The sequence below is a fragment of the Heloderma suspectum genome, chromosome 4, assembly GCF_057233095.1.
Source record: "Heloderma suspectum isolate Gila_16-S chromosome 4, 16-S_ref, whole genome shotgun sequence".
NCBI lineage: Eukaryota > Metazoa > Chordata > Lepidosauria > Squamata > Helodermatidae > Heloderma > Heloderma suspectum.
This window is the reverse complement of record NC_139461.1, coordinates 166,954,683-166,976,591: the sequence shown is the minus strand read 5'-3', so window position 1 is coordinate 166,976,591 and position 21,909 is coordinate 166,954,683. Positions and strand designations below refer to the sequence as shown.

General features: G+C 42.6%; 1 protein-coding gene across 11 annotated transcripts in view; it reads right to left on the bottom strand.

Moving 5' to 3' along the window:
• Positions 1-21,909, bottom strand: part of KLHL20 (kelch like family member 20) — a 50,892-nt gene that overhangs the window by 28,597 nt on the left and 386 nt on the right. For 5 of the 11 annotated variants that reach the window (XR_014790364.1, XR_014790365.1, XR_014790367.1 and 2 more), the window contains exons 2-5: positions 20,957-21,078; positions 15,652-15,717; positions 10,843-10,908; positions 2,072-2,645 (exon numbers count right to left, since the gene is read on the bottom strand). Coding sequence is in view for 3 of the 11 variants with exons in the window: in XM_084851158.1 (XP_084707284.1) it covers positions 2,072-2,645; positions 10,843-10,865 (597 nt within the window). In the remaining 8 variants the exon portion in view is untranslated. Of the gene's footprint in view, positions 1-2,071; positions 2,646-10,842; positions 10,909-15,651; positions 15,718-20,956; positions 21,665-21,909 lie in introns of all 11 variants that reach the window. The other 6 variants (XR_014790361.1, XR_014790362.1, XR_014790363.1 and 3 more) reach the window with 2 other exon arrangements.

Below are 21,909 nucleotides of genomic sequence, written 5' to 3'. Positions count from 1 at the left end.
ACAACAAGTATTTTTTCATCTTTACAATAAAGCCACTTCTGGGATTTTACAGAAGAGGACAATGGGAGTGGGCTCAGGTTTGTTTGTTCCCCTGCCCACTGACCAAAGGTATTAAGCAAATCAGGAAATCCTACATTTATCTTTGAGCAAAACAGCTGCTTGACCCTGTGAGACAGAACCTGCTGCATCTCCCCAATTCACTTGGTGCCATGACGACGAAACTGGACCAGGGACAGGAGAAACAGGACGCATCCAAGTAATTCAGGACACATATCTCCAAGTAATTCTCTAGGCAGAATCTCCAGGGTGAAGTATTGTCTTAAACAGCTCCATAAAAGTTGCATATTGCTCAGGCTTGCCCATTTTTCAGCATTGCATCCTAGAAGAAGTCAATGTTTGTGCTTTTGCTTTAGTTGTGGGGGGCTGGGGTAGTATTTTAATAACTGGATTTTATTGTAATTTCTTCTTGTGATCTGCCTTAGAATATATTTGTATGATGGGCACTATACATATATCTTAAATAAATGTCTCATAAGGAAGGTGTTCACTTTTGCAGCTGTGGCAGCAAAATGTCATTGGAACTCTTTGGAAAGTACTGTTTATTGTGCAGATTATGCATTTAAGTATGTTTAGTCTAAGAACTGTATAGCAATGTCAACATTTTATTCAAAGCTTTTGACAAGTATTCTACCAAGTAGCAGAAACCATCACATTTTAATTCTTATTTTTGTTCCATTATACAAAACCTGAAAAATATGTGACCCACCAAGTCAAACACAGACCACTAGTGGCTTGATAGATACTATTTTTCCTGCCAGCTTGTCATAATGAAAAGGGGGGAGGAGCCACTGTTTAGCACCTGGCAGGCAGGTGGTGGGAGGAATTTAACTTGGTGAGTCAAGCTATGCAGGTCTGTGTTATATATGAGCAGATGGGGTGGGGGGGGGTTGGCTTTGTGGGGATTTTGAGTATTTTACATTGTTCATTTTGCAGATGGCCTCATATCTAACTGCATGAACCACACTTCTGCTGAGCCACACTTCCAGAAATAACCAATGTACAACCCACATACCAATTATGTTGTACCACAGCAAGCCAGAGGACAAAATGCTGTTACATGGGAGTACAGAAAGGTATTCTTGACAGCTGCTTCACAATTTCAGGATTACCTCCGTAAGAGACATGAACATCTACTGGAGAATTGTCAGACTTCTTCGTCTAAGCTTGCTTTCAATAGTTAGTGTTCCAGCAGTACACTTGGATGGTTTTTTAAAGCCTGTATTATATTCTATAGTTTACATTGGCAGCTCTATTAAGTGCAGTTCTGTACACTCTTGAGCTCTCAGATAATCAAAAGCAATAACCCTCAAACAAAGCAGTAACCTCCCACAGTTGTCAGTGAAAATGCTGCTCCAACTGATATATCATCAGCATTGGTTAGAAAGGGAAATGTTTTTTCCTGAGAAGGTTTACAAAGACATTTCAGACATTTTGCATGCACTAGAATGACATGGCAGAACTTTGGTCGGTAGAGATGTTATGGCGTGGAAGCATCTAGTTCATATTAGCACCACGCATGAGATAATGTTTTGGAGAGTCATCTCTAACTTTCCATTCAGCTAATATATAAAATATTTTTCTATCACCAATCAGATCCCATCAGAAAGAGGACAGCCAGCCAACTATTTAAAAAAGTATGAAGATACAAAAAATAATATCTTCACCTAGAAACTGAGTTAGAGACCCCACATGGGGCAGATCAGGTGGCGAGGTTTGCAGAGAAATTTCACAACACAGAGTTCTGGATTGTACTTCAGCCTGAAAATGGAGGGATACCATTTTTGAATGCTTCCCAGTGTAAAAAAATCCCCTTTAAGTAAAACAAAAAACAAAACAAAAAACCCCTAGCATATCAATGAAAAAGATTCTAGCCCATTTTTCTCTCTGCTATGCTACCTTTCTAATTGCAGGGAGAGTACCCAAAAATCTCCACCTTCAGTGGTATTTACCACTTTACCATTTCATTCTATTGCATGTGTAGACCACACCTCCGAGGTGCAGGGCTACTTACCTCTTGAAAGTTATGTTGCGTGAATTTGTCAGCAATTCTCAGAAGTTCCCGACAGGAGTGGGTATCAGCAAATGCTCGGATGCCAAGGCAATTAGAAGGATCTAACTGTCTTTTCAGGAACTCACAGCAGGCTTCCTGGATCTCAGCTAGCTGGAGGAGGCAGGCAGCTGGCAGTAAAGTCTGGACATTGCCCTCTTCTACTGTGATTTGGGAAGTGTATGCAAAGTCAATCAGCAGCTCCATGGCCCTTTCATCAATATCTCTTATCACCACCTCAGTCTGCCGGCTTTCTGCAAGCTCCCCAGTGAACATCGCTCGGAAGTAGGGGCTGCAGGCCGATAGGATCACCCGGTGGGCATAGATCTTCTTGGCCCCCACAACCAGCACCACATCACACAGCTCCCGGTGCTTCCGCAACAGGTTGATGACCTCCAGCGTTTGCCGAGGGTGCTTGTCTGAGATGTAAGGCATGCGAGCAGGCTGCGGCACTCCTTCTGGCAGTTTGTTGGGATCTCCGAGAGTGCAGCGGCTTGTTACGTCCATTCCGGTTTCGCCTGCTCGATTACTGGTACACCTGGCAAAGGAATATATCAGCAAGACCAATGGTTAGAGAACAAAGGTTCCAAACGGTATAGGGCCAGATGAACCTCCAGCATCCAAAAGCCAGGAGAAAAAGCACCCAACATCCAAAATCGGAATTGCAGAAGAGTAGAAACAGCTTTGGTGAGAAGGAAATCTATTTTTCCTTTATTACTGAAGACTTTATTTTACTCTCATAAAAATTCTTCTTTCCACTTTAAGTTTTAGCAGTTCGTTATGGCAACCTTTATAAATTTGTTCTTTAAAATATAGAGTTTACCCGTCCAAGAGTGGAGCTTACAAACGAGAGGAAGAAAATGAGTACTGATCACCCAAATCTTCCATCAGAGTGATTGACTTTGTTCAAGGGGGTTACAATATCCCACTCTCAAATTACTAGTATAAGCAGCAGTATCTAATTTGGTTTTTATTGACCAAGTGTGCTTTCTAAATTAATAACCAGCTCTCCTGATTTAAGCAATACCATGCTCTTCTTTACTTCTGTTCTTTGTCCTACAAAGGACAGAGAGAGCAGCAAAGAGAGGCTTACCTAACTGCTACTTTTTTATAAACAAGTCCCACTTCTAATAAAGAATGCAATACAAGCTCCTTATTACCATTTTAAGACTAAACAAGCTGCAGACAATGGTGTGTGCTTTGGCCTCCCTTGCCCAACACTATTCGCTATGTGTGAAGTTGGTTCTCTTTTTTTAATTTCAAAATCTACAGACTTCATTTCGCTAAATCTGCATAGAAAATACCGTATTACAGAAGGAGAACAATAAATTAATCTATGCATAACATTTCAAGAGGTTCTGATAGTAATTATAAAATCAACTCAACAATGAAACACCCAGGCAGATCTGTAATTTACCCAATGCCATTCCATCTCCATATTTTATTTAATAGATACTAGAATACCTATTAAAATACCAAACAATATCACCGAATACAATAAAGTACACTATAATAATATTATAAGTATGCTGTCTAATACAAGGTTATACAAAGCATAATAATTTCTCATGAAAGCTATTTTAAAATCGTTTTCATGAATTGTAACAGTTAATATCCAATTCATATCTATTCCTCATAAAGTGTATGAATAATGCCCAATTATCTTTAAAACCTTGTGAACCCTTCTAATGGACTAACATGACTACCTGTTGTGGGGGTGGGGGTTGTTTTTGGCAGTTTCCCTGCCAAATGAGCACATCTTTTCTACTCATAATTTGACTGAGCACAGTTCCTTTCAGTTCTCTCCCTTCAGCAGTTCGTGATAAGCAAGTCAAGAGCAGGGCCTCAGATGGCAATCTAGCGCATGGGTATGTGGTTATGGGAGAAAGTAGCCCTTCAGATATCCCGGTCCCAGACTGTACAGTGGTAAAGGTAAAAAGCAACACTCTGAAATGGGCCTGGAATCAAAGTGGGAGTTAAGTCCCAGTTATTACATTCTGAACTAGGTGAAGTTTCTGAACACCTTCAAAGGCACCCATTACAAAACAGTGTTATGGCCATGTCTGACTTCTCCAAGAAAAGGCACAGCTGGCATACTAGTCTAAGCTGGTTAAAAGCATTCCTGATCACGACCACCAAGTAGGCATCCAGGAGCACTCCCAAGATGTGAATCTGATTCTTAAGCAGGAGTGCAGTGCCATCTAAAATTGGTTGTACCCTAATCCTAGATCAGCTGTTTTACCAACCAAGAATAACTCCAGCTTGTCTGGATAAAGCTTCTGTTCATTTACTTGCATCCAGTCCAATACTGATCTCGGACACTTACGACAGCCCCACCCCCACAATCTAATTGGAAAGCTTAAGACCAAGATGTCATAAGCATATAATGGCACAGCACCGTTGCTCAAGTCTTTGGACATCCTCTCCAAACCATGTCATGTACATAGAGACATAGGAAGCTATCTTATGCCTGATCAGACAGGGCCACCATTGGAAACTCAGTGCTCTGCACAGCTTCTCATGACTAGCAAACCCAGAATAAACTGCAAAATTATGCAAACCGGCTTCATTTTCAAAATTTATTTATTTATTTATTTATTAAATTTATTAATCGCCCATCTGACTGGTCACCCAGCCACTCTGGGCGATGTACAACCCACCATAAAACAATTTAATAAAATTTTACCATAAACATTTTTTTTTAAAATACCCTAACCCACCCCAAATGCCTGCCTGAACAACCACGTTTTTAATGCACGACGGAAGCTCATTAAAATTTATTCAGGTTGCAGAATTCAGTATTTATTATCACAGAATTTGTATTGTCTGGGTACAGAATACCGAAGTATTTTTAACACAGAGTACACCCAGCCCTGATAAGGCTGCAGTCCTATGAAGATTTACTGGGAGTGAGGATTACTCGAGGAATTCAATCTTTGTGAATTCCAATATGGACCTGACCCACACCTCCCGGACTAATATGCAAATCAGAACTTAGCTACCCACCAGATCATGCACTATCATGAGTGTTGGGATGCAGTTCTGGACAACATATCAAAATGCATTTTAGAAAGCATATTTTGAGATAAAATGTCTAGATATGCATACTTTGCAAGAAAATATGTTTAAAAATACGTTAAAATTTCTGTGAAGATTCTTTTAAATTCTCTGATTAATGCAGAAACAGGAAGGGATGGAACACATGCAAAAGTGACATGGACTGGAAATAGACCAATTTATCCATCCCTACAGGGAATTAACATACTGAAGGCTGAAGCACACAAGGATGAATTTAAGAAGACACTATCTTATGGTGCAATTGTCAATCAGAAAATAACTGAATTGCACATGTAACCATTGAGGATGAGAAGTTTCTGAACTTTCCAGCAGATATGAGAGTCAAGTGGGAGGCTGAAGAGAAGTGTTATATGTGAAGATGGAGATTGAGTTAAGCAGACACTAGGGAATTAGAGCCAATATAAATTAGAATGAAGGCTGGGCATTACAATTCTCTTTTAAAAGCACTGAAAAAGGGATTCTGTAAAACAAAACAAATAATCCAGCTGGTTTGGGGTTTGTACATATTCCTATTTGCTTTTTTCAAAGAGGTTTTGTTACTGTGTTTTTTTATATTAGTTTTCCAGGTTATATTTTATCAGTGCTTACATCAAGCTCAACAAAAAATGTTAGGAGTTAAGTAAAGGAGGCATTAGGGATAAATCTGCACCCCAGGGAGTCCTTTTTCATAAAGGGAATATTGAGCTATATAAAACTGTATCATAATGAGCAACCCTCCACTCAGGTCATGATTATATTTGAGCCTGCCCAAATATAATATCAAATTCAGTGTTGCTTCTGAGGAAAGGGAAGCCCCACTTGTTGCTATATGTCAGGGAAATGACAGAAGTCTTCCATCACACTTAGAGGCCCACAGACTGGCTTGTGAGCTCATCTGTAGTTTCAAGACAGCTGGTGTTTCACCTGAGCGGGATGGGCGAATCCATACTCCCTCACATACAAAGGAAGACAAAGACCCTGTACCATTAATAATTGAGTCGAAAAAGGAATTTTAGTAGGTGCTGCTTGTCACATCACTGACGTGAGAAAAGCTGCACCTGCTACAAATCTGTTCTTCTACACAGTTATTATTGCTACAGGAGACCTGTTTTCTTTTGCATCGAGTCATCCTATAGTATCAACTTTTAAAGCCCTGAATGGCTTGGGCCAGATAACCTGAAGGATTGTCTCCTCCTATGTACACCTGCCCAGACTTTAAAATCATCCTGAGAGGCCCTCCTCTGGGTGCTTCCACCAAATGAGGTGAGAAGGGTAGCTACTAAGGAGAAGGCCTTTTCAGTGGTAGCACCCCAGTTGTGGAATGCCCTCCCCAGAGAGGTTCACCTGGCATGTACATTGTGATCTTTTCAGAGCCAGGTGAAGACCCTTTTATTTTCCCAGGCTTTTTAGTCCTTCAGTTTTGTTTTTAAATGTGTTATTGTGTTTTTAGGTCTTTACGTTGCTGGTGGTTTTTACCTTGGTTTTATTCTGTTTAAAACTTTTAAAGGTTTTATCATGTTGGAGAAGGAAATGGCAACCCACTCCAGTATTCTTGCCAAGAAAACCCCATGGAACGTATCACAAGGCTAAAAGATATGACGCCGGAAGATGAGCCCCTCAGGTCGGAAGGTGTCCAATATACTACTGGGGAAGAGCAGAGGGTATTTCCAAGTAGCGCCAGAAAGAGTGAAGCGGCTGGGCCAAAGCCGAAAGGACACTCAGCTGTGGATGTGTCTGGTGGTGAAAAGAAAATCCGATGCTGTAAAGAACAATATTGTTTAGGAACCTGGAATGTAAGATCAATGAATCAAGGTAAGCTGGAGGTGGTCAAACATGAGATGGCAAGATTGAACATCGACATCTTGGGAATCAGCGAACTAAAATGGACAGGCATGGGCGAATTTAATTCAGGTGACCATCATATCTACTATTGTGGCCAAGAATCCCTTAGAAGAAATGGAGTAGCACTCATAGTCAACAAAAGGGTGGGAAAAGCAGTACTGGGGTACAATCTTAAAAATGATAGAATGATCTCAGTACGAATCCAAGGCAAACCATTCAACATCACAGTAATTCAAGTCTATGCCCCAACCACTGATGCCGAAGAAGCTGAGGTTGATCGGTTCTATGAAGACCTCCAACACCTTCTAGAACTAACACCAAAAAAAGATGTCCTCTTCATCATAGGGGACTGGAATGCTAAAGTAGGAAGTCAAGAAATCACCGGGATAACAGGCAGGCATGGCCTTGGTTTACAAAATGAAGCAGGACAAAAGCTAATAGAATTTTGCCAAGAGAACATGCGGATCATAGCAAACACTCTTTTCCAACAGCACAAGAGGCGACTCTACACATGGACATCACCAGATGGTCAATATCGAAATCAGATTGATTATGTCCTTTGCAGCCAAAGATGGAGAAGCTCCATACAGTCAGTCAAAACAAGACCTGGAGCTGACTGTGGCTCAGATCATGAGCTGCTTCTTGCAAAATTTCGGCTGAAATTGAAGAACGTAGGGAAAACCACTAAACCATTCAGGTATGACCTCAATCATATCCCTTATGAATATACAGTGGAGGTGAGGAAAAGATTTCAGGGATGAGACCTGATGGACAGAGTGCCTGAGGAACTATGGACGGAGGTCCGTAACATTGTTCAGGAGGCAGCAACGAAATCCGTCCCAAAGAAAAAGAAATGCAAGAAAGCCAAGTGGCTGTCTGATGAAGCTTTACAAGTAGCTGAGGAAAGAAGGGAAGCAAAAAGCAAGGGAGAAAGGGGAAGATATATCCAACTGAATGCAGAGTTCCAGAGAATAGCAAGGAGAGACAAGAAGGCCTTCTTAAATGAACAATGCAAGGAAATCGAGGAAAACAACAGAAAGGGAAAGACTAGAGATCTCTTCAAGAAAATTGGAGATTTTCCAATTTGCACAACGTTTTGTGCAAAGACGGGCATGATAAAGGACAAAGAAGGCAGGGACCTCACAGAAGCAGATGAGATTAAGAAGAGGTGGAAAGAATACACAGAAGAACTATACAGGAAAGATCTTAATGTCCTTGATAGCCATGATAGTAATGTCCTTGATAGCCATGATAGTGCGGTCACTGAACTTGAGCCGGACATCCTCGAGAGTGAAGTCAAGTGGGCCTTAGGAAGCATTAGTAACAACAAAGCTAGCGGAGATGACAGTATTCCAGCTGAGCTATTTAAAATCCTAAAAGATGATGCTGTTAAAGTGCTGCATTCAATATGCCAACAAATCTGGAACACCCAGCAATGGCCACAAGACTGGAAAAGGTCAGTTTACATTCCAATTCCAAAGAAGGGCAACGCCAAAGAGTGTTCAAACTACCGCACAATTGCGCTCATTTCACATGCCAGCAAGGTGATGCTCAAAATCCTACAAGCTAGGCTTCAGCAGTATGCGAACCGAGAACTACCGGAAGTACAAGCTGGGTTTCGAAGAGGCAGAGGAACTAGAGGTCAAATCGCCAACATTCGCTGAATCATGGAGAAAGCAAGAGAATTCCAGAAAAACGTCTATTTCTGCTTCATTGACTACGCTAAAGCCTTTGATTGTGTGGATCACAACAAACTGTGGCAAATTCTGAAAGTGATGGGAGTACCAGACCACCTTACCTGTCTCCTGAGAAACCTGTACGAGGGTCAAGAAGCAACAGTAAGAACCAGACATGGAACAACCGAGTGGTTCAAAATTGGGAAAGGAGTACGACAAGGCTGCATATTGTCACCCTGCTTATTTAACTTATATGCAGAGTACATCATGAGAAATGCCGGGTTGGATGAATCAGAGGTCGGAATTAAGATTGCCGGGAGAATTATCAACAACCTCCGATATGCAGACGATACCACCCTAATGGCAGAAAGCGAAGAGGATCTAAAGAGCCTCTTGTTGAGGGTGAAAGAGGGGAGTGCAAAAGCTGGTTTGAAACTCAACATTAAAAAAACGAAGATCATGGCATCTGGCCCTATCACTTCCTGGCATATAGAAGGGGAAGAAATGGAAGCAGTGACAGATTTTACTGTCTTGGGCTCCAAGATCACCACAGACGGTGACTGTAGCCATGAAATTAAAAGACGCTTGCTCCTTGGGAGGAAAGCTATGGCAAACCTAGACAGCATAGTAAGAAGCAGAGACATCACCTTGCCAACAAAGGTCCGTGTAATCAAAGCTATGGTTTTCCCTGTAGTAATGTATGGCTGTGAGAGCTGGACTATAAGGAAGGCTGAGCGCCGAAGAATTGATGCTTTTGAACTGTGGTGCTGGAGAAGACTCTTACGAGTCCCCTGGACTGCAAGGAGGTCAAATCAGTCCATCCTAAAGGAAATCAACCCTGAGTGCTCATTGGAAGGACAGATACTGAAGCTGAAGCTCCAATATTTTGGCCACCTAATGCGAAGAGAAAACTCTCTGGAAAAGACCCTGATGCTGGGAAAGACTGAAGGCAAAAGGAGAAGGGGACGGCAGAGGATGAGATGGCTAGATAGCATCACCGATGCAATGAATATGAACCTGAGCACACTCCGGGAGAGTGCTCAGGACAGGAAGGCCTGGCGTGCTATGGTCCATGGGGTCACGAAGAGTCGGACACGACTGAACGACTAAACAACAACAATTTTAGGGTTTTAATTTTTGTGAACTGCGCATAGAGGTATAGAGCTATTGAGAAGTATTGAAATGTAATAAATAGGCATAGTACAATTAATTCATACATTGAGATGATTATCAGCAGTAAAATACTCACCTTGTCCCATCAGCCATGCTTGACTTTTCGGACATTTTTGCTTCTCTTGTGTTCCACCCCCAAGATCCTTAAGTTGTACAGTGAGCCAATAAGGACCTTCTCTCTTTCCCCCCTGCACTGTTTACCCACAGGCCAAGGACAAGTGTAAGTACACCACATATCTCTGAACTGTATTAAAGAAAGTCAGGGTGTTTTAGCCCCGGTTCACTCTGCAGCCCATGAACAATACTTCACATGGTGCAAGACTTTTGGGTGACTGTAGTAAACAGCCCAAGAACCAGAGAGAGAACCCAGCAAATAGCAGTGCTGAGCAAGGACTGGAAGGGGATTCTCTTCAGCTTTTGGAACCAATTTCTGCTATAGCCACCCACAGGTTTTTTACCACACAGAGCCCCATTCATCTAAACTTCAGCTATTGGGCAGTATAGAAATGTTATAAACAGTTTCTGGAGTTAGGAAGATTCAGCTGAATATCAGAGATCTGATTCTATGCAGTTAATGTTACATAGTCTCCCACCAGACTGTTTCATTTTATAATTAGAAAACAAGCTTTCACCTTTTTCCATTACACAATAGCTTTGGGCAGCAACTCACAACCTTGTAATCCAGAATATGCCTTATTCAGGCAGCTTACATCAAACTACAGAGTCTGCCTTGAGAATAAGCATGGAACTGATATTAAATATTAAATTAGAAACCAACACATCAAGTAGTTTAGGGTTAGCAAAGTCATCCAAAAACACACTGCTACTTAGGAAGCTCACTTATTTGCTGTAGAGCCAATTGGGGAGGAAAAAAAAGGATTGAGGTGGAAAACAACATCTTATATTTGCATGCAGAAGGACAATAAGGGTGGAATCCTGTGCCTATTTAGACAGAAAGAAGTCAAATAATTTCTCTTTGTGTCTTACCTGCGCATTGGCTTTCCGTCCATGCACCGCAAAGAGAAGTCTTCAGCCTACACTTCTGTGCCAATCCTAAAGAAAAAGAAGATTGTGCAATAATCCATTCTACTGATCTGTACACCATGTAATTATGCAACAGATTCGAAGATCTGCAGTAGCAGCAAAATAAATGCTTAGATGGAAAGCCGAAGTGTCAGTAATTTCTTAACTATTGGTTTCTGTTGCCAAAGTGATTTGCCCACAGTTTTCTCTGGATGCCGCAATCATTTTATATTAGAAATTAAGGCTGCAATCCTAAACATACTTACCAGGCATGCCCTACTGGAAACAATGGAACTTATTTGTGACTAACATGCATTGAATGGCACTGTAAGCCTGATAAATACATTACACGTGTATAGTTCCGCCACTGCCATCAAGAGGCCTTTTGTGCACCTAAAGCTACAATTATAAGCCACTTACTAGGGAGTAAGTCCCACTGAAGTGTGACTTATTTCTGAGTAAACATGTTTATTGTTTACTCATGTTCTGAGTAAACATGTTCTGAGTAAACATGCCCCTTCATGGATCACTGCCTTGTTGTGGCGAAGGGGCTTGCGTAACTCAGTGAAGCCATAAGCTATGCCGTGCAGGGCCACCCAAGACGGACAGGTCATGGCAGAGAGTTCTGACAAAATGTGGTCCACTGGAGAAGGAAATGGCAACCCACTACAGTATTCTTGCCAAGAAAACCCCATGGAACGTATCACAAGGCTAACAGATATGACGCCAGAAGATGAGCCCCTCAGGTCGGAAGGTGTCCAATATGCTACTGGGGAAGAGCAGAGGGTATTTCCAAGTAGCGCCAGAAAGAGTGAAGCGTCTGGGCCAAAGCCGAAAGGACACTCAGCTGTGGATGTGTCTGGCGGTGAAAAGAAAATCCGATGCTGTAAAGAACAATATAGTTTAGGAACCTGGAATGTAAGATCAATGAATCAAGGTAAGCTGGAGGTGGTCAAACATGAGATGGCAAGATTGAACATCGACATCTTGGGAATCAGCGAACTAAAATGGACAGGCATGGGCGAATTTAATTCAGGTGACCATCATACCTACTATTGTGGCCAAGAATCCCTTAGAAGAAATGGAGTAGCACTCATAGTCAACAAAAGGGTGGGAAAAGCAGTACTGGGGTACAATCTTAAAAATGATAGAATGATCTCAGTACGAATCCAAGGCAAACCATTCAACATCACAGTAATTCAAGTCTATGCCCCAACCACTGATGCCGAAGAAGCTGAGGTTGATCGGTTCTATGAAGACCTCCAACACCTTCTAGAACTAACACCAAAAAAAGATGTCCTCTTCATCATAGGGGACTGGAATGCTAAAGTAGGAAGTCAAGAAATCACCGGGATAACAGGCAGGCATGGCCTTGGTGTACAAAATGAAGCAGGACAAAAGCTAATAGAATTTTGCCAAGAGAACATGCGGATCATAGCAAACACTCTTTTCCAACAGCACAAGAGACGACTCTACACATGGACATCACCAGATGGTCAATATCGAAATCAGATTGATTATGTCCTTTGCAACCAAAGATGGAGAAGCTCCATACAGTCAGTCAAAACAAGACCTGGAGCTGACTGTGGCTCAGATCATGAGCTTCTTGTTGCAACATCTCCGCTTAAATTGAAGAACGTCGGGAAAACCACTAAACCGTTCAGGTATGACCTAAATCATATCCCTGATGAATATACAGTGGAGGTGAGGAATAGATTTCAGGGATTAGACCTGATAGACAGAGTGCCTGAGGAACTATGGACGGAGGTCCGTAACATTGTTCAGGAGGCAGCAACGAAATCCGTCCCAAAGAAAAAGAAATGCAAGAAAGCCAAGTGGCTGTCTGATGAGGCTTTACAAGTAGCTCACGAAAGAAGGGAAGCGAAAAGCAAGGGAGAAAGGGGAAGATATATCCAACTGAATGCAGAGTTCCAGAGAATAGCAAGGAGAGACAAGAAGGCCTTCTTAAATGAACAATGCAAAGAAATCGAGGAAAACAACAGAATGGGAAAGACTAGAGATCTCTTCAAGAAAATTGGAGATCTCAAGGGAACGTTTTGTGCAAAGACGGGCATGATAAAGGACAAAGAAGGCAGGGACCTAACAGAAGCAGATGAGATTAAGAAGAGGTGGCAAGAATACACAGAAGAAGTATACAGGGAAGATCTGAATGTCCCTGATAGCCATGATAGTGCGGTCACGGAACTTGAGCCGGACATCCTAGAGAGTGAAGTCAAGTGGGCCTTAGGAAGCATTAGTAACAACAAAGCCAGCGGAGATGACAGTATTCCAGCCGAGCTATTTAAAATCCTAAAAGATGATGCTGTTAAAGTGCTGCATTCAATATGCCAACAAATCTGGAACACCCAACAGTGGCCACAAGACTGGAAAAGGTCAGTTTACATTCCAATTCCAAAGAAGGGCAACGCCAAAGAGTGTTCAAACTACCGCACAATTGCGCTCATTTCACATGCCAGCAAGGTGATGCTCAAAATCCTACAAGCTAGGCTTCAGCAGTATGCGAACCGAGAACTACCGGAAGTACAAGCTGGGTTTCGAAGAGGCAGAGGAACTAGAGATCAAATCTCCGACATTCGCTGGATCATGGAGAAAGCAAGAGAATTCCAGAAAAACGTCTATTTCTGCTTCATTGACTACGCTAAAGCCTTTGATTGTGTGGATCACAACAAACTGTGGCAAATTCTGAAAGTGATGGGAGTACCAGACCACCTTACCTGTCTCCTGAGAAACCTGTACGAGGGTCAAGAAGCAACAGTAAGAACCAGACATGGAACAACCGAGTGGTTCAAAATTGGGAAAGGAGTACGACAAGGCTGCATATTGTCACCCTGCTTATTTAACTTATATGCAGAGTACATCATGAGAAATGCCGGGTTGGATGAATCAGAGGTCGGAATTAAGATTGCCGGGAGAATTATCAACAACCTCCGATATGCGGACGATACCACCCTAATGGCAGAAAGCGAAGAGGATCTAAAGAGCCTCTTGTTGAGGGTGAAAGAGGAGAGTGCAAAAGCTGGTTTGAAACTCAACATTAAAAAAACGAAGATCATGGCATCTGGCCCTATCACTTCCTGGCATATAGAAGGGGAAGAAATGGAAGCAGTGACAGATTTTACTGTCTTGGGCTCCAAGATCACCACAGACGGTGACTGTAGCCATGAAATTAAAAGACGCTTGCTCCTTGGGAGGAAAGCTATGGCAAACCTAGACAGCATAGTAAGAAGCAGAGACATCACCTTGCCAACAAAGGTCCGTGTAATCAAAGCTATGGTTTTCCCTGTAGTAATGTATGGCTGTGAGAGCTGGACTATAAGGAAGGCTGAGCGCCGAAGAATTGATGCTTTTGAACTGTGGTGCTGGAGAAGACTCTTACGAGTCCCCTGGACTGCAAGGAGGTCAAATCAGTCCATCCTAAAGGAAATCAACCCTGAGTGCTCATTGGAAGGACAGATACTGAAGCTGAAGCTCCAATATTTTGGCCACCTAATGCGAAGAGAAAACTCTCTGGAAAAGACCCTGATGCTGGGAAAGACTGAAGGCAAAAGGAGAAGGGGACGGCAGAGGATGAGATGGCTAGATAGCATCACCGATGCAATGAATATGAACCTGAGCACACTCCGGGAGAGTGCTCAGGACAGGAAGGCCTGGCGTGCTATGGTCCATGGGGTCACGAAGAGTCGGACACGACTGAACGACTAAACAACAACAATTTTAGGGTTTTAATTTTTGTGAACTGCGCATAGAGGTATAGAGCTATTGAGAAGTATTGAAATGTAATAAATAGGCATAGTACAATTAATTCATACATTGAGATGATTATCAGCAGTAAAATACTCACCTTGTCCCATCAGCCATGCTTGACTTTTCGGACATTTTTGCTTCTCTTGTGTTCCACCCCCAAGATCCTTAAGTTGTACAGTGAGCCAATAAGGACCTTCTCTCTTTCCCCCCTGCACTGTTTACCCACAGGCCAAGGACAAGTGTAAGTACACCACATATCTCTGAACTGTATTAAAGAAAGTCAGGGTGTTTTAGCCCCGGTTCACTCTGCAGCCCATGAACAATACTTCACATGGTGCAAGACTTTTGGGTGACTGTAGTAAACAGCCCAAGAACCAGAGAGAGAACCCAGCAAATAGCAGTGCTGAGCAAGGACTGGAAGGGGATTCTCTTCAGCTTTTGGAACCAATTTCTGCTATAGCCACCCACAGGTTTTTTACCACACAGAGCCCCATTCATCTAAACTTCAGCTATTGGGCAGTATAGAAATGTTATAAACAGTTTCTGGAGTTAGGAAGATTCAGCTGAATATCAGAGATCTGATTCTATGCAGTTAATGTTACATAGTCTCCCACCAGACTGTTTCATTTTATAATTAGAAAACAAGCTTTCACCTTTTTCCATTACACAATAGCTTTGGGCAGCAACTCACAACCTTGTAATCCAGAATATGCCTTATTCAGGCAGCTTACATCAAACTACAGAGTCTGCCTTGAGAATAAGCATGGAACTGATATTAAATATTAAATTAGAAACCAACACATCAAGTAGTTTAGGGTTAGCAAAGTCATCCAAAAACACACTGCTACTTAGGAAGCTCACTTATTTGCTGTAGAGCCAATTGGGGAGGAAAAAAAAGGATTGAGGTGGAAAACAACATCTTATATTTGCATGCAGAAGGACAATAAGGGTGGAATCCTGTGCCTATTTAGACAGAAAGAAGTCAAATAATTTCTCTTTGTGTCTTACCTGCGCATTGGCTTTCCGTCCATGCACCGCAAAGAGAAGTCTTCAGCCTACACTTCTGTGCCAATCCTAAAGAAAAAGAAGATTGTGCAATAATCCATTCTACTGATCTGTACACCATGTAATTATGCAACAGATTCGAAGATCTGCAGTAGCAGCAAAATAAATGCTTAGATGGAAAGCCGAAGTGTCAGTAATTTCTTAACTATTGGTTTCTGTTGCCAAAGTGATTTGCCCACAGTTTTCTCTGGATGCCGCAATCATTTTATATTAGAAATTAAGGCTGCAATCCTAAACATACTTACCAGGCATGCCCTACTGGAAACAATGGAACTTATTTGTGACTAACATGCATTGAATGGCACTGTAAGCCTGATAAATACATTACACGTGTATAGTTCCGCCACTGCCATCAAGAGGCCTTTTGTGCACCTAAAGCTACAATTATAAGCCACTTACTAGGGAGTAAGTCCCACTGAAGTGTGACTTATTTCTGAGTAAACATGTTTATTGTTTACTCATGTTCTGAGTAAACATGTTCTGAGTAAACATGCCCCTTCATGGATCACTGCCTTGTTGTGGCGAAGGGGCTTGCGTAACTCAGTGAAGCCATAAGCTATGCCGTGCAGGGCCACCCAAGACGGACAGGTCATGGCAGAGAGTTCTGACAAAATGTGGTCCACTGGAGAAGGAAATGGCAACCCACTACAGTATTCTTGCCAAGAAAACCCCATGGAACGTATCACAAGGCTAACAGATATGACGCCAGAAGATGAGCCCCTCAGGTCGGAAGGTGTCCAATATGCTACTGGGGAAGAGCAGAGGGTATTTCCAAGTAGCGCCAGAAAGAGTGAAGCGTCTGGGCCAAAGCCGAAAGGACACTCAGCTGTGGATGTGTCTGGCAGTGAAAAGAAAATCCGATGCTGTAAAGAACAATATAGTTTAGGAACCTGGAATGTAAGATCAATGAATCAAGGTAAGCTGGAGGTGGTCAAACATGAGATGGCAAGATTGAACATCGACATCTTGGGAATCAGCGAACTAAAATGGACAGGCATGGGCGAATTTAATTCAGGTGACCATCATACCTACTATTGTGGCCAAGAATCCCTTAGAAGAAATGGAGTAGCACTCATAGTCAACAAAAGGGTGGGAAAAGCAGTACTGGGGTACAATCTTAAAAATGATAGAATGATCTCAGTACGAATCCAAGGCAAACCATTCAACATCACAGTAATTCAAGTCTATGCCCCAACCACTGATGCCGAAGAAGCTGAGGTTGATCGGTTCTATGAAGACCTCCAACACCTTCTAGAACTAACACCAAAAAAAGATGTCCTCTTCATCATAGGGGACTGGAATGCTAAAGTAGGAAGTCAAGAAATCACCGGGATAACAGGCAGGCATGGCCTTGGTGTACAAAATGAAGCAGGACAAAAGCTAATAGAATTTTGCCAAGAGAACATGCGGATCATAGCAAACACTCTTTTCCAACAGCACAAGAGACGACTCTACACATGGACATCACCAGATGGTCAATATCGAAATCAGATTGATTATGTCCTTTGCAACCAAAGATGGAGAAGCTCCATACAGTCAGTCAAAACAAGACCTGGAGCTGACTGTGGCTCAGATCATGAGCTTCTTGTTGCAACATCTCCGCTTAAATTGAAGAACGTCGGGAAAACCACTAAACCGTTCAGGTATGACCTAAATCATATCCCTGATGAATATACAGTGGAGGTGAGGAATAGATTTCAGGGATTAGACCTGATAGACAGAGTGCCTGAGGAACTATGGACGGAGGTCCGTAACATTGTTCAGGAGGCAGCAACGAAATCCGTCCCAAAGAAAAAGAAATGCAAGAAAGCCAAGTGGCTGTCTGATGAGGCTTTACAAGTAGCTCACGAAAGAAGGGAAGCGAAAAGCAAGGGAGAAAGGGGAAGATATATCCAACTGAATGCAGAGTTCCAGAGAATAGCAAGGAGAGACAAGAAGGCCTTCTTAAATGAACAATGCAAAGAAATCGAGGAAAACAACAGAATGGGAAAGACTAGAGATCTCTTCAAGAAAATTGGAGATCTCAAGGGAACGTTTTGTGCAAAGACGGGCATGATAAAGGACAAAGAAGGCAGGGACCTAACAGAAGCAGATGAGATTAAGAAGAGGTGGCAAGAATACACAGAAGAAGTATACAGGGAAGATCTGAATGTCCCTGATAGCCATGATAGTGCGGTCACGGAACTTGAGCCGGACATCCTAGAGAGTGAAGTCAAGTGGGCCTTAGGAAGCATTAGTAACAACAAAGCCAGCGGAGATGACAGTATTCCAGCCGAGCTATTTAAAATCCTAAAAGATGATGCTGTTAAAGTGCTGCATTCAATATGCCAACAAATCTGGAACACTCAACAGTGGCCACAAGACTGGAAAAGGTCAGTTTACATTCCAATTCCAAAGAAGGGCAATGCCAAAGAGTGTTCAAACTACCGCACAATTGCGCTCATTTCACATGCCAGCAAGGTGATGCTCAAAATCCTACAAGCTAGGCTTCAGCAGTATGCGAACCGAGAACTACCGGAAGTACAGGCTGGGTTGAGAAGAGGCAGAGGAACTAGAGATCAAATCTCCGACATTCACTGGATCATGGAGAAAGCAAGAGAATTCCAGAAAAACGTCTATTTCTGCTTCATTGACTACGCTAAAGCCTTTGATTGTGTGGATCACAACAAACTGTGGCAAATTCTGAAAGTGATGGGAGTACCAGACCACCTTACCTGTCTCCTGAGAAACCTGTACGAGGGTCAAGAAGCAACAGTAAGAACCAGAGATGGAACAACCGATTGGTTCAAAATTGGGAAAGGAGTACGACAAGGCTGCATATTGTCACCCTGCTTATTTAACTTATATGCAGAGTACATCATGAGAAATGCCGGGTTGGATGAATCAGAGGTCGGAATTAAGATTGCCGGGAGAATTATCAACAACCTCCGATATGCGGACGATACCACCCTAATGGCAGAAAGCAAAGAGGATCTAAAGAGCCTCTTGTTGAGGGTGAAAGAGGAGAGTGCAAAAGCTGGTTTGAAACTCAACATTAAAAAAACGAAGATCATGGCATCTGGCCCCATCACTTCCTGGCATATAGAAGGGGAAGAAATGGAAGCAGTGACAGATTTTACTTTCTTGGGCTCCAAGATCACCGCAGATGGTGACTGTAGCCATGAAATTAAAAGACGCTTGCTCCTTGGGAGGAAAGCTATGGCAAACCTAGACAGCATAGTAAGAAGCAGAGACATCACCTTGCCGACAAAGGTCCGTCTAATCAAAGCTATGGTTTTCCCTGTAGTAATGTATGGCTGTGAGAGCTGGACTATAAGGAAGGCTGAGCGCCGAAGAATTGATGCTTTCGAACTGTGGTGCTGGAGAAGACTCTTACGAGTCCCCTGGACTGCAAGGAGGTCAAATCAGTCCATCCTAAAGGAAATCAACCCTGACTGCTCATTGGAAGGACAGATACTGAAGCTGAAGCTCCAATATTTTGGCCACCTAATGCGAAGAGAAAACTCCCTGGAAAAGACCCTGATGCTGGGAAAGACTGAAGGCAAAAGGAGAAGGGGACGGCAGAGGATGAGATGGCTAGATAGCATCACCGATGCAATGAATATGAACCTGAGCACACTCCGGGAGAGTGCTCAGGACAGGAAGGCCTGGCGTGCTATGGTCCATGGGGTCACGAAGAGTTGGACACGACTGAACAACAACAAAACATGTTTAAGATTCACAAGTGCTCAGGACATACTCTCTGAAACCTGTTAAAAAGCTTTTAAGTCCTACTCCCCAGTGGATTACTGGATACAGTAATGCAGGGGTGGAGAACCTCTTTCAGCCTAAGGGCTGAATTCAATTTCAGAGAAGCTATCAGAAACTGTATTCCAGTGGTGAGGGGGGGCAAAAGGGCAGGGCAAAAAGTGGGGCCAACATATAATACCAGCGTATTTTAGGGTAAAGCACTTACTTCCAGTAACTAAGCCGTAGGAGAAACATTTCAATCTTTTATAATGGGAAAAAACATGCAAAAGCTGGAAAACTACCAAACGATCAGTGATCAGAGGGCATAGCAAACTGGGGAACCCCAGAGGGCAGGTTTTGGCCTCTGGGCCTGAGGTTCCTCACCCCTGCAGTAATGGGTTGGCTGAGGACCAATAAGCTAAGACTGACAGGACAGAGATTCTGTGGGCGTTTCCCAGGTCTGGGATGGGGGGGGTGTTTACCCACTTTGGGCTGAGTTGCATTCTATCTGAAGGAATGGGTATGCAGTTTCTGGGGGCTCTGGATCCATCTTTGTCACTAGAGGCTCAGGTAACCTTGGTTGTAAAGCGTGCCTATTACCAATGTTGGTTGATATGGCAGGTGTGCCCTTTCCTAGATAACCCGGCCATTGTGGTTCATGCACTGGTAACCTCACAATTGGATTATTGTACTGTACTGTATATGGGGCTGCCCTCAATACTGGCTTGGAAGCTGCACCTGATGCAGAATGCTGTAGCCAGAGTATTGAGTGGAGTGCTCAGCCATGCACCTGTGCTGAAAGACTTCCACTGGCTGCCTATTAGGTACTGAGCCATGTTCAAGGTTGCATTACTAATATACGAAGACGTGAACAGCTGAAATCCAGGTTACCACTGCATAGACCCATTAGGTCTCAAAGATCCTCAGAGGGGCTTTGACAACTGTGTTACAACCAACAGAATGTCATCTGGTGGCAATCTGGAAACAGGCCTTCTATATGGTGGTGCCTGCCCTCCCCCCTATTATTCAGGAGCCACCAACGGTAGTGAGCTTCCAAAGGCTATTAAAAACACATGACTTTGCTTGGGCATTTCTTGTCCAGCAGCAAGGATTCTGCAGCTGATACATACAATTTATTGTTTGCTTTTTGTGTTTTTTATGTGATTTTAAGGTATGCTTTAAGAATGTAAAGCACTCCAAGGTTTTTAAAACAGTAAGCGGTATGCAGATGTTTTAAGTAAACCAATAAATAATGATTTACAATCATTTATGTTATTTGGAATGTCATTTTCACTATAAAAGTACAATGAAACATCAGATAAAATAAAGAAATTTTAGAGTTTAAATCCTCCAATTATCTAGCTACCCAATCCTTCATGCAAAGCCTTCCTCAAATACAATTTAATACTATTCATCAACACATTCCAGGAAAAACACCATGTCCCATTATGCTCAAAAATTATAAAAATAAATAAATAAATGGTGGATAATTTAAAAACAAAAATATTTAGTCACTCACCCTGTGATGAAGTAGAGGTCAGCCAGAAGCCCTGAATACACAAGAATCCCTGCCTTCAACTCATTTTATCTATTGAGAACAGCAAGGCTGGAAAAAACCCTGATGACTGACTACCCAGGTGCCTAAAAATCAAATTATAACACCTAAGTATTTGAAATATCTTCCGTTTCCTGCACTTAAAAATAGCACCCTCAAAATAAGCTACTTGTGCTTTTTTTCAAAAATGAAAAAAATATGTTCAAACTCGCCTTTCAAAATACATCACATAATCCCCAAGTGATTATGATCCCCAAGTGATTATGATAACGAACACCTAGAATTAATTTTAGTATCCCAGAGAGTCCAGCATATTCACAGGCCATCGAAATCTGCAATCCTGAGAGTCCCACTGGATTAAATGGGCCTTATTTTGGGGTAGGCATAGATAAATCACTGAAGAGAAGAAGTTGGGCAGTTGTCAGGGAAGGCACAAGACCTTTTACAAATCCAAAATTAATGCATTCCCAAAGCCTGCCTTTGATCCCATGGACCTCATTTCAAGCCTCCCTTGACAGCCAGTGCTTCTTTGCCTATTCACACAGTAGCCTCCTCCTCCCCCACAGCTTAGACAACTCTCCCAACTATCTCCCCCCTTTCTAACTACCTAAAATTCAGCTTACAGCATTGCCACAAGATGTGCCGATAGCCTTTATATTTATATGGCGGCATCTGGGGGAGACAGGGAGAGAAGAGCAATTATACAAAATATTAATGGAGGACACGTCCATCAACAACCATTTAGCCATGACAGCTAAATGGAAACTCCATATTCAGGGGCAGTAGACCCCTGAACACCAGTTAACTGGGAGGGGCACAAACAATGTACTGAGGGCTGCTGCTTTCATGCGGGCTTCTTGGAAGCATCTGGCTGGCCACTGTTGGAAACAGGATGCTGGTCTAGAGTGATCTGACCC